Genomic DNA, 13,410 nt, shown 5'->3' on the forward strand with positions numbered 1-13,410 from the left:
GCTATTTTTTTTTCCCTTGTCACTGCAGTGGTCTTTCCTGGTTGTGTTGTGCAGGCTTTAGGTTGCAAATCTAAAGAAAGGAGACCTTTTTTCTTTAATTAAATTCTAGACGTGGTTAATCAGCTCTTGAACATTATGTTGCCTTCTTTTTGATACAAACATCATTGATGTAACCTGTCCCTTTTTGAGAAAGCCCTGGTCAAGTCTTCTCTGCAGTTACTAGTTGCAAGCAGAGTGCGTTGGCTTTGAGTTGAGAGCCCGCTCAGGGAATCCATTGAACTGCATCAGGTCCTGCACCTGGGGAAGGAAGAACATTTTGGGTTCCCCTGAACACTGTGAAGCTTCAGGGGTCCTGTGGGTCTATGGTGGACAGCAACCCAAACGTGAGCCACTGGTGTGCCCTGGTAACAAAGGTCACCTATGTCCTGAGCAGCATGATCAGAAGTAAGCCAGGATATCAAGGGGGGTTAATCCCTTTTGCTAGGCATTTGTTTGATCACATCTGGAATACCACATCTGGATTTGAGCCCCCCTGATGAAGTATGTTTACAAGTGTGACAAAGTCCAGCAGAGAGCCATGAAGATGAGGAGACATTAGAGAGTGATGGGTAAGAATTATACTCCTCCCTAACTAGCCCACTTCTCCTCTTCCTGTGGCCTTGCACTTGGAGCTGCTGCTCTGACGGGACTGCACAAATGTTTCAAACTGATCTGCTCAAAAAACATGGCTTCGACTTGACGCCAGGCCAAAAATAATGCTGGTAGACTCAAATAATAGCTCTGTGCTCACCAACCTGCTTCCAAAGAATACACCTAAAGGACTTAAGCACTGTCTAAGGGCTGTGTGGCCTTGCTAAGTTGTGTTCTTGGTGAGCTGAGTGGAGCTGGATTAACGTGATCTACGCTCCTTGCCCTGTCAAGTGCATGCCATGGACAAGGATCAAAGGATGTAGTAAAAACACTTTTCCAGAACAGGCAAATGTGGAGAGGTGATAACATCTCTTATGTAGTGTGCTCTCACCATCAAACCTTCTTACAGGACATGCAGGGAAGACATGTTGGCCTGTGCTGCCCTCTCCACTCACACTGTTGTGGGAGGAGTTTGGGTAGGCTGAAAATGCTTTTCTGCGGATATTGTAGGTACTGCTTTTCCTCACCTACTGAAGGCTTTTTCCAAGAGGAGCCAGCACAGGACATGACCACCTTACCCTCAGTTTACCACTTGGGCAGTCTCATCCCATGGCTTTGTCTTGCTGTACCAAGCATGGCACAAGTGTTGGCTGCTCTGTCTGTGTGCCACAACCCTTCCTGACTGTCATCACCCAGGGAAAGGACAGTCAGTTTTCCAGAACTGAGGAGATGTGCACCATGGGCAACAGACCGCCAGTGGTAGTGATGAGATCTGCGGCAGAGATGGCCTTAGCATGCTGAAAATGGATTAAGAATGAACAGGGTCCAACTGATCCATCCATATGAAGATGCTGAGGGACTGGAGCATCAATCTTATGAGGAAAGGCTGTTTATCCGGGAGAAGAGCAGGCTGAGAGGAGATCTCATCAATGCTGATCAACAGGTAAAGGGTGGGTGTCAAGAGGACGGCACCAGACTCTGTTCAGTGGTGCCCAGTGACAGGACAAGGGGCAATGGGCACAAATGGGAACACAGGAAGTTCCACTTGACGATGAGGAGAAACTTCTCTACTGTGAGGGTGAGGGAGCCCTGGCCCAGGCTGCCCAGAGAGGTTGTGGAGTCTCCTCTGGAGAGATTCTAAACCCATCTGGACACCATCCTGGGCAACCTTCTCTGGGTTAACCTGTTTTAGCGGGGGGTTGGACTAGATGATCCCCAGAGGTCCCTTCCAACCCCCACTGGTCTGGGTTCCTGTGTTTTGACTTGGAACACTGAAGTTTTAACTGTGTATTCAGCTGCTTGAAGTTCTACAAAACCTATTAGAGAAGTCATGCTTATAGTATGTCAGGGAATATCCTGACATGCCTCTTGTGACTTGAGAAGCTCTTGCTGCCAGTGGGAAGTCCTGTTCACATTTTTTTTGTCTGTCTTTCTTGTGCAGGGGTGAAATAAAAAAAAAAAAAAAGGGAAAAGAGCAGTATGTGGCTGTTTTTCCGTATGGTGGTACTGCAAGCACCATAGCTGCTGATTTTTTTAATTTTTTTTCCCCTGGGGTATGAGTAGAGTAGTTCAGATACTACACTAGTAGTAAGAGCTGATTCTATTTGATCTGAAACAAGTAGTGATAATTTCTTTGGGGAATGGCTTGGATTGTTTGGGGTGGGTTTTTTTTGAGTCTCATAGCTGGAAAAACAAAGGTTTGCCAAACTGCTAGTCACAGGGCATGTTTCATTCAGGGCGTGACAAGCTTTCTTGCCTTTGAGAACTTTTGGGCTTAGCAGTGTTGCTGGGTGGATAGTCCTGGAGACAGCAGTCCTTTCTTTGTGCCAGAGTTTAGTCTCATCAACGTTCCTAAAGGTCTACTGGGATGTGAATTCACCTTCTACATAATGCCATGACAGCCTGGGCAGGAAAATGCCATTTTTCTTCTAGCAGTTTCCTTGTGAGTGGATGTAGAGATTCCTCTAGGCTCTCATTTGTGTGTCTCACTTCTCTCTGGAGGATATTAGCTATTGGGGTCTTCCAGGGTGAATTTTGTCAAGGGCCTGCTGCCCCACTGGTAGCAGGACAGAGCACCCTAGCTGTGGGGGGTCTCATTGACTGTTGGGAAGCTTTTTCCCTAGGCAACCCTGAGCAGAGGGCAAAAGCAGGTACCAGCAGTCTTTGGCATGCTGTGCCCTTCTCTCAGGATGGTGGTGTGTCCATGCAGTAAAACTTGAGTGGTCTGACCTTACAGGAACTGAAGACAAAGACATAACCAGAAGAGCTTCCTTCATCCCCCTTGTCTTGCCTGGGGAAGTAAAGAAGGGCTGGCTGTTGACGACAGCTTTTGAGGGCAGAGTTCCAGTAACTCTCTCAACTGCCACCTTTCAATTGTAAGGTTTCTTCTGCTACTCAAAGCTTTGGACCAGCATAACACCAAGATTAATTTGACGTTGACGCTGCTGAAGTTTTTCCTTTCCATCCCCAGACTGTAGCAAACCCTTCCACATGACCCCACTGATTTTCTGTGAGGTTCGAAGGACTGGTGAGGCTTGCTGAGGGAAACAGGCACATGGACCTGACTTTGTGCGCATTGCTTACTTTAAGGGTTAAGTTTAGTTAAGACTAGCCTGGACCTGGCAAAGAGTACAGTGTAAGATGGACTCTGTTCTTCAGGATGGCCACTATCACCTTTGCTTGGTTTATGTGATGTCTGAGGCATGTCCCACTGTATAGCCGGAGCTGCTTGGTACCACTGCAACTCCATAGATGACTATGAACATAGAGCCATTTTCACAGTTCTCTGGTATTTTAGGAATTTTGGAGCTGTTGTTCACTGACTGCAGCTGGAGTGTGGGAGGAAAGTAGAACAAGACTCAAAGTGTACAGTGGCTGTGGGAGGCCCAAGCAAGCGTGCTGAAACAGAGGCTTGAGTGGATGAGCTGCACTCCATAAAATATATGGAGCAAGTTGGACTTAGTGGAACAGACTAAGTCAGCACTAGGACTGTTTTAGTCCAGTTAAACACCCTTGTGAACTACATCTACAGTTCAGTCTGACCCAAGGCCTTGGTCAAAGCAAACCCCCAAGTTACAACTAAACCCAGCCTTGCTCTGTCATAGGAGAGCAGTTAATAGCACAGAAAGCAGCCTCTGTTCACTTGCTGAACTTTATTCATTTATTAATAGACATGAATAAATACGTAACAAATAATCTTCCTGTCCTTAAATGATGGTGTTCTTCTGATTTATAAATAAACTTAATCTGAATTCTTGATTCTTTTTTTTTTTATTTAAATCCAGCTAAACCCTATGGGAACGATGTTTTCCGGTTGCATGACTGGAAAGGGTCCAAGCCCTGATCCTCATCTGGAGGATCATATGATGACTTGGGGTGGAGGTATCTTCCTGAAATAGCTTGGAGTAGCTCTAGGGTTTGGGATGTGTCCCCTTTCTCCCCTCCATGTGCCCTCCCTTCACTACGGGTATATCTCTTTAAGTGCGGTGCTGGGGCAAGTACTGCTTTAAGTAGGGTGCTGTGGCAAGTGCCCTTGGCTCTCTGGAGCTGGAGGACAAAATAGGTGATTTATAGCAGTTGATGTGGGCTTAGCAGGGCCTTCCAGTGCCCTCTCCTTAGGCCTGTGTTTCACACTGTCTTTGTTATCTCTCCATGGGGTCTTTTGGAACAATTTATACTCCCAGAGGAATACGAAGGGGTTGTAAATTCTCAGTGGAGCTTGTCAAGCTGTGGCTGCACAAGCTGTGTCCTACCACAGGGCTGTGCTTTCCTGCCTTCTGGCCAGGAAAAAACATCAGCCCTTTCACTTGAGGGAATTTGCTGTGGGATCTGCCATGGCCACGTGAGTGGCCAGGTGTTGGGTGTGCAAAGCCCTGGTCCCAGGGAGACACATGCTTGAGAGGAGCAGCTGGGATGCGACTTGGCTCGCTCCCCCTTGAATCCAAAGTCTTGAGGATCCCAGGTGGAGACGAGCCTGTGGCTCCTTTGGGAGCGTTTCCACGTGATTCCTGTCAGAGGCGTGGATCTGTGTGTCCTGTTCCAGTTTGTGCAGCTATACTACTCAACCTGAGGAGAAAACATTCTTCAGAGGCCGTAGAGGAAGCCGGCGAGTTTCTCCCACCCCATTATTTGAGGACTACTGCACAATGTGTTTTAACAGCACATACAACATCTGCATAAAGCTCTTCTGTGTGTTTTCACAGACTCTGTGACCTCTGTGACCTTTCCATCAGGAAATGGCAAGAAAATGAGGAACAGAGCCTCAGCCTCCCTGCATGCTGGCCATAGAGTGGGTGGAAGGAGGACTGATGCTGATCCTGGAGTATGGCGAGCATCAACCACAGCACAAGGGGCAGTGGGCTTACTGGAACACAGGAAGTTCCACCTGACCATGAGGAGAAAGCTCTCTACTGTGAGGGTGAGGGAGCCCTGGCCCAGAGAGGTTGTGGAGTCTGCTTTTCTAGAGAGATTCCAAACCCTCCTGGATGCCATCCTGGGCAACCTGCTCAACCGGAGGGGTTGAACTAGATGATCCCCAGAGGTCCCTTCCAACCCCCACCATTCTGTGGTCCTTGCCTTCCCTGCCATCTCCGTGCTCAGCTTGGCCACAGACAGGGCACTTGTGAAGGACTACACTAACTGCAGGTTGGAGGCTAGTGGCTTTCTAGGCCTTGGCTATAACCACCCGTGCTGTAGAGCAGTGAGTGATGTGTCCTGCATTCTGCCAGCAGCATGTTGGCGGGGGCTTCTCTCAGTGGCTTATCAGAGACCCAACCCTGGCACAAGTGGCTCCTGAGCCATGGGGTGAGGCAGCGGTGTACGTGTCGTCACAGACAGGCTGTGCCTAACTGGTGGGGTCACAGGAGGATACAGCAAGTGGAACAAAATCCTGGTGCTTCTAGGGATGCAACCTTTGTGGTTAGCTTACCTTGGGTCTTTCATCTTGGGATGTCTTGTCTTTTCCAGTGGATGAACGGAGTGGAGAGTTCAGTCCTGTATCTGCTTGATGATAAAGCTGCTGGGATTGCTGCGGGGCGGGAGATGGGTGAGAGGGGAGCGGAGTGCAGGCATGCCTGCATTAAGAGGTGCTCCATCTTTGGGGGGCAGCAGGGCTCTGCCGTGTGCCTTAGCAAGGACTTGCATATCTGTGGAGCTGTCCTGAAGTTCTGCCAGAGATGGATGCGCCTGTAAGAAATAGGTTCTGCCTTTGTTTGACTCCTTTACCAGCTGGGAAAAGGCAAAGGACCGAAATCTTTTGTTAACAGGCTTTGTGCTCTTGTTTTCCCAGGGCAGCCACTGACCACAATGTTGATAACACCACAGCAGTCCTTAGAGAGTGGCTGAAGAACGTGCAGAACCTCTACCATGATGTGGAGTGGAGGCCGATGGAAGACCCTCCGTGAGTAGTACCACAGCGAGGGGCAGGCTGCGGCTCTTTGCTGTCTATGTCCAGTTTTGCAGGTTTTCTGTTACCAAACCAGGAGATGTACTAAATGTCCAAGCATTAAAATGTGGATTTTTTTTGTTGTTGTGGCGTCTGTCCCATTAAAACCTTGTTCTTAGGGACCCCCTGAAAAGGTCTCTGACTTTGGTGAAGCAACTCACGCAGAACTTTGGAGAAGAAAGCGTTTTCCATGCGGTTATTGAGCAGCTGCTCTCTTTGCATGGTAAACAAATCATGTCAGAAGCTACGGGGAATAAAAACTATCGTTCTTTATTTGCAAGGAAGCAGAGAAATTGTACCCCTTTCCTGTGACATCTGTGAAAATTCTGCCCGAGACATCAAATATTCGGCAGGTTCAATTTAATTCAATGTATTACGCCTTTGCACGACTTGCAGGATCATTGCTTTGAAATAGGATGTTGGGTGCATTAGGTTTTTATTGCTTTTTAAGTTTATTTGGTTTTTCAAGATCAGCTGTTCCTTGTTTTGTTCTCTTTTCTATTTCTTCCATCAGGGGAGAATACATCAGTTTCCCCTTTCTTTAGCTGACTTTTTTACTTTCAAGTTCCCCAGTGCAGTGGTGGGGCATTTGTGGTACAAACCCACAGGGAGCGCTGGTTTTATTGACTTTTTTAATCCTTTAATTGGAACTGAGTTTTCTTAATCCTGTCAAACTCAGCTTTTTTTGAAGTTCTGTGTAAAGTTTTTTAAATTCTTAGCTCCTTCACTGGCTTATACTGGCACTGTTTCAAAGCCCTGAATTTTTATTCCACATAGGGCTCTGTCCCTAAGCGTTCTTCCATCTTTGATACAAAGCATTTGCTTTTGGACCTGATCCTGGAAACAGAGACATGCACGTGACATCACTCACGTGGTTGGGCTCGCAGTGTTGGGTGTTTGTAGATTTAAAAGCTGTTACTGGGATGTGTGAACAGTTAGCAATAATGCCCAGATGCTGAGGGAATCCAAGTTGCCTTCAGCTTCACTTTCTCAGCTTTGTGTCTGCTGGGCTTGAGGAAGCTGTCTTTCCAGTCTCAGAGCCCAGCAGAGGACAGATGACTTTGTTCCAGAGGGTCAGAGGAGGTAAATCAGCTTTGGTTCATTTTGGTGGGGTAACCTCTGCTTACGTCAGGTGAGGGCCTGCTGCTGCAGAAGGAACTACTGGTGTGATGGTGCTGTTCTGCTTGTGGCTGTGCGGTTGGCAGGAAATGCTGCAGTGCTGCTTGTTCTGCAGTGCCCTGGGTACACCTGCCAGCATGAAACCTAGAATTATTCTTCCTCAAAACCTCTCCCGGGTGGCCTGAGGTGATTCTAACACTGTTTTTCTTCTGGAAAGAAGGCAGCAAGGGAACTCTTTTTCTTTTTTTTTTTTTTTTTTTTTTTTGACTTCTTTTAGAGGGCCCTGCTGTAGGTTACAATCACTTGGGTTTTGTCTTTGTTAGGTCTTATCCAGAAGAAATTGGGCCAAAACATTGGCCAAGCTCCCGATTCACTCACGTGATGAAACTCCGACAGGCTGCCCTGCGTGCTGCACGAGAGAAGTGGTCAGACTACATCCTGGTAAGTACAAGGTGTGACTTGTTAACTCTCCTCAGGCACAAGCTTTTCAGGTAGTTGCTCTGATGCCTGGGGCTGGGAAAAAGTTTCTTCTCCACCCTAAGACAGAGCTAGCTGCAGTGAGAGGCTGTGTGTCATTTCTTGGTCTGATAAGCGAGAGACTTTGCAGCTAGAGAGATGTATTCCTGGGAGAGGCCAAGGCATCCTCCACAGGGATCAGAACTGAATATAGTCCTGGTGTTGGGTATTACCTGCCAGGGTCCCCCTGCTTGAAACCCCACCAGCGACTGGTGAAGTGTAACGGAAATAGGTCATTGCAGCAGCAGTTCATGGTGATGTTCCAACAGGCTCTGAACAAGGCGAGGGTGTGAGGCAGGTTTTCCTTCTTGATCCTCTTCAAAAAACAAACCTGCCCTGAATTTTCAGTGGTGGTATTTTGCCTCGCAGCGCCCTTGCCCCTGTGCTGGAGTGACGTGTAGAATCAGAGAGAAGCTCTGCATCTTTCCCCATCATGTAGCTGGGTGTAGGGGCAGCTCCTCGGGTTCACCCATAACAGACGTGTGTCTGTGGTATCAAAACCACCAGCTCTGTGATTTTTGGCCAGTACCTCATGCCTCTGGCTGCCTTGTTCCCAAGGAAGTGTCAGGGGAAGCATGTTGTTTCATCTAATAACAGACTGCTTTTTCTCTTCCTCTCTTACTTCTCTAGTTTATCGATGCAGACAATTTACTGACCAACCCACAAACCCTGAGCCTTTTGATAGCAGAAAACAAGACACTGGTGGCACCGATGCTCGAGTCTCGCTCTCTCTACTCCAACTTCTGGTGTGGTATCACTCCCCAGGCAAGTGTTGGCATGAATGGTGCTGGGTGACAGTGCAGGCTGTTTTCAAAGGCGTCCTGTCTTGAGGCTGTGAAGCAGTGGCACCGTTTCTGTTCTGTGGGCTTTCCCATCTCCTTGTGTAGTGTCCCTCTTTTGAAAAGTTGCTGCTGTAGCTCTGAGGCATGCAGAGGTGATTTTGGCATGCAGTGAGGAGACTGGAGTCATCTCAGCTTGCGCCTCTCTCCGTAGTGGCATCCCATATCTTGGGTGGGTGTCTTCGGGAAAGGGCTGTACTTGTTTGGGGAATCTGGGAATAAGGGTAGAGAGGTTGAAGGTCTGTACGCGTTTTTCAGGCTCTGTTTCCTAACTGAGCTGTAGGGATCAGCAAAGCAATACGTGTTTGAGGGTGCTGGCACATAGCTGAAATGTGCTTCCTCATTTGAGATTGCTCACTTGAAAAAGCTGAATCTGGAGGAAGCTGAAGTTGCTTAGCCAAAAATCCTGGGAAATGATACGATCCCACTAACTACATAAAAAATAACTGATATACACACCAGAATATATTAAAGTATTTCCATATGTTCGTGTAAGGGCCTTAAAACTCTTGATACATAATTTTAGACCGGCTTTCATGGGTAGTGATGCTAATCTGAGAGGAATTTGTGTTTCTTTCTACAGTTCTCCATTGTGTATAGGTTATTTTTCTCACCTATGAACAAGATTTATGTAGCGGGGCAACACCCTTTGCCTTGCAGGGTGGGTGTGTGTGCGCTGAAGTGGGTGTGTGAAGGACAGAAGTGCTGAGCCTATAAATGAGAGTTTCATGTTCCCTTTTCAAATCACATATACTGGAGAAAGGATCAGATGCAAAAATGTTGTGTAGGAGAAGTAGAATTGTTTTTAGAGCCAGAAGGAGGTTGAAAAGTGATAGCACTTTACAAGCTGATCCACATCCCTGTAGTGTGTTTACCCTGGCGGGTATGTAAACCCCCACCCGGTCGCTTGCTCGCTCCCGCCCAGTGCAATGGGGGAGCAAATGGGAAGGGCAAAAGCAGGAACAAAAAACCCTTACAAACCACAAACCCAAACCCCAAAGCAACCCTCATGGGTTGAGATAGACAGTTTAACAAGTGAAGGGGGAAAAAAATCCAAACCAAACCAGGAGGCCGATACCCAGCCATTCCACGAGCACCTGCTACGTTGGGAAAACTCCCCCTGCCTTGTCTTACTGCTGAGCATGATGTTACATGGTATGGAAAATCTTTTTGGTCAGTTGGGGTCAGCTGTCCTGCCTGTGTCCCCTCCTAACCTCTTGCCCACCCCCAGCCTGTTGGCTGGTGGGGGGCAGAGTGGGGAGCAGAGGTGGCCTTGATGCTGTGCAGGGACTGTTCAGCAGCAGCTAAACCATCAGCCTCATTTTGGTCACCAGTCTGAAGCACAGCACCAGACGGGCTGCTGTGAAGGAAACTTGCATCCCAGCCAAACCCAGTGCAATCACCTTGTCCATAAAAGGAGTAAGAGAATCAGATATATACGTCTCCTAGAATAGCAAGAGGATTTTTGTTCTCTTGAAAATTTTCCCTTTTGCCCACATCGGCCCTAGAAAGCTTCAGGATATCCTTTTTACTTGCATGCCTGAGTCTTGTGTTTCCTTCTTCATAAAGACAAGCTTGCCCTTCTGCACAGCAAATGTGCTTAAGCCTGAGCAGCACCTACAGCTTTGACCTTCCCTGGGGCATGTGAATGGGGGTATTTCAATGAGGCTCCATGGTCCTGCGCCTCCCTACCCTCTTTCTTTATTCCACAGAGCTAAGCGGATACTAATTGTTGTCATTATTGATGAATGAAACCAAGAGCAAACTCCGTTCCCCCTTCTCCTGGTGTAAAACATCATTCTCCCTTCTCAGTGTTACCAAGAACACAAGTAGGTACCACAGGCAGGGTAAAAACATAATTGGACTGTACTGGGTGGGAACAAAGGTCTGTCTGACACCAGTGGTTTGTAGCAGGTGATATGTCCTCAATATTCTTCTATCCTCCGGCAATCTCCTGCTCTAGGATTTCTTGAGGAAGGCCTTTGTCTTCAAGCTCTCTGTAATTTTTTTCTTTTTACAGAAATCACTGTCTGAATCTTTTTATTTTTGCACCCACGCCATCTTAAGGCAAAAATTTCCACAGTTCAGACTAAACAATTGAGTAAAAATAGCAGGAAAAGGCTTTCTGGATCATCAGGAAGTAAATATGTAGATAAGAAAAGGAGCGTATGGAGGGTGTTTACTTGTTTCAGTTTTGTTCTAAGATGGAGGAATAACTTTATAGCAAAGGTGGTGTCCTCTCGGTTTTGAAGGTTCAGTCCTTGGACAGCCAGGTTTTTCCCTGGTGTAAGTCAGCATTGCTCCATGTTCTGAGGTGGATCTCTGCCTGTGTGCACCAGTCTCAGCCCTGGCCCCTGGTATTACTTCTCCAGTAGCAAGTTTCCATCATTACCAGTGTTAGCTGAGAAAATGAGAGGTGGAAAAACAAGCAGCAAATATACCGTGCAGAACTTGGTGTAAAAAGCTGCTCAAATGAACAGGAATATTCCCACTTCTTTTTTTTCTTTCCTCTTAGTTGCTGCTGCTTGTTTCTCACAGTCCTGAAGCTTCACGCTCTCAGCCTTGCTCTCCCTGGGAACTTGGGAGGGAGTAACAGCTGAAACACAGCCTCTGGTGCTGAGCCCCAGCGAGGCAAACCAGTGCTCCAGACAGCCTGACATCTAGCTGTCATGGAGCCAGCCTTAGGAGAGCACTGCTGACAAGTTGGAGTCTTTCTTGACTACACATGATTTATGAGCAGTGAAGAGCCCCCAGACGCCCCAGTGAGTGACTGGAGGAGGAGGGAGGAGTTTCCAGCATCTGTAACCTGTGGGCGTTCTCAGATGTCTGTTAAAGGTGGAATGTCTTCGCCCTTCCCACAGCGGCAATGCTAGTAAGAACCTGCTCCTTCCTGTCCCTGAGCATCGGCCTGGCTGAGCCTGACCGTATGGTGAGGATGGGATATCTGAAGGGGAGAGGAGAGGATCAGCGCATACATACACAGACAAAGGCACCACACCATGCACAGCACTGGGGTAGAGTGGTTCTGCAGTGATTTGCTCAGCCATTACTGGGATGCCCATGGAAAATGCATCATAAAAGTAACTTTAACTTCTTTCAGTGACTCATCATTTCTGTAAAGAGCAGAATCTGCTCTGCATTCAGCCGTCAGCTGTGTCCCCGTGTCTCATAGGTCATCAGGTTTTTCTCTCTGGAGGAATTCAGTGTCTTTACTTACAAATCCGATAGACATACCACACGTGCAAAGCCAGCGGCGAGGTGCACAGGGTGGGTGCTGCACCCACGGTGCTGGAAGTCCGGCAGAGCTCGTAGTTGTAGAAAAATAAGCTGAATCAGTGCCTCCGTCGGACAGACTCAGTGGGGAAAGCTCAGGAGCAAGTATCAAACTTGCTTGCCTGGCATGGAGGAAACAGGGATTCTTGCACAGCTGATGGAGACTGAGATGTTGTTTCATTTTTTAAAAGTCATGCTCAGAAATAATGTGCAGCTCTCGTTCTGTGAGTAATTAAACGTCCTTTGTGCCTGTTGAACATGGAGGATGTCACATGTGCTCAGCAGCTCCCAGGTTAATACCTGAGGGTTGATGTGCAAACAAGGTTTTTGAAGAGGCAGGAGAAAATAGTCCAAGGTTTGAAGCTCTATTGCAAGGGTGTTCTATGATGGAATATCTGCTAAAAGGAGAGAAAAGGTCAAGCTTTAACACTTGGGATGGGGATTGTTTCTGAATACTTGATTGTGCCCTTTGCAAATTCTTAAGAATCTGAAAATTGAGCACTGATCCATCTCTGCTGGGGAGGGCTGAGGGTGAGAGCTTTTGCTGAGGAGTGTCTGTGAAACAGAAATCTCTTGTAACGAGCAGCCCCTCACTGTAATTGCAGGGCTATTACAAAAGGACCTTGGATTATCCCCTGATTCGGGAGTGGAAGAGGACAGGCTGTTTTGCTGTCCCGATGATTCATTCCACATTCCTCATTGACTTGAGGAAAGAGGCCTCCACCAAGCTGATGTTCTACCCCCCACACCAGGACTACACCTGGAGCTTTGATGATATCATGGTCTTTGCCTTCTCCAGTCGCCAAGCAGGTATGTCTGGAGCCTTCCTTGGGGAGGATTTGCTAGGAGAGACATGCAGGTCTCTGCTTTGAGCTCACAGGCTTAAAGTCCTGTATTGACTTTGGTGGCGAGTTATGACCCTGTTTCCATTCCTCTTTCAAATCTGGTCAGAGATAACCAGCACCAAGCGCTGTGGCAATGTGGTTCTGAGTCACAGCTATCTCCAAGGGACATGGGAGCTGTTCTTGGGATGGGGACAGTGTTTCAGAGACAAAATGTGTAGCATCCACCCTTGAGTTGTGTCACATCAGATGGTGGTGAACGCAGGCAAATGCTGTGGGAGTGGAAGGTGTACTGAAGGCTGTAGGTAAAGTACTGGACAGCGGGAGGATTTCAGCTAGACCAGGGGTCCTTTCAGGTCAAGTCACAACCCCAGTGTCCTCTTCCTTTGTCTGTAATGGCTACTGGTGTTTGCAGAGAGCTCCAGCTGTCTCAGAAGTACGTGATTCTGCTGCTACCAGTGCTTGTGCTTGTGGTGAGAATGTGTAGTCCTGTTTAGTTTTGGAGAGTGTGTCTGGTGGGTGTTCTGTGTCCAGCAAATTCCTGCCTGGCAGATCAGTGTCAGAGCTGAAAGGAGCTCCTGGTAAGGCTGTGGTTGTACTGTCCCTCTGTGCTGTTCTCTGCCCTGCTCTGTTGAAAAGAGGAAAGTTTGGGGCCTCGTATAGAAAAAGGGACTGGTGAAACCGCAGCAGCACCGAAGAATCTGTTTAGAGCTTCGTGACTGGTTTGCTGGCTGGCTGAGGGTCGGGG

General features: G+C 47.8%; 1 protein-coding gene across 1 annotated transcript in view; it reads left to right on the top strand.

Annotated features, from left to right (window-relative positions):
* The first annotated feature begins 5,923 nt into the window (after window positions 1-5,923).
* LOC104493465 (procollagen galactosyltransferase 2) overlaps window positions 5,924-13,410 on the top strand; it is a 17,354-nt gene continuing 9,867 nt past the window's right edge. The window contains exons 1-4 of the mRNA XM_010136146.1: window positions 5,924-6,028; window positions 7,516-7,633; window positions 8,339-8,473; window positions 12,426-12,630. Of these exons, the coding sequence (XP_010134448.1) occupies window positions 6,015-6,028; window positions 7,516-7,633; window positions 8,339-8,473; window positions 12,426-12,630 (472 nt within the window). The 5' untranslated portion in view covers window positions 5,924-6,014. The remainder of the gene's footprint in view (window positions 6,029-7,515; window positions 7,634-8,338; window positions 8,474-12,425; window positions 12,631-13,410) is intronic.

This window comes from Buceros rhinoceros, unplaced genomic scaffold (assembly GCF_000710305.1).
Source record: "Buceros rhinoceros silvestris isolate BGI_N320 unplaced genomic scaffold, ASM71030v1 scaffold4520, whole genome shotgun sequence".
NCBI classification, from domain to species: Eukaryota; Metazoa; Chordata; class Aves; order Bucerotiformes; family Bucerotidae; genus Buceros; species Buceros rhinoceros.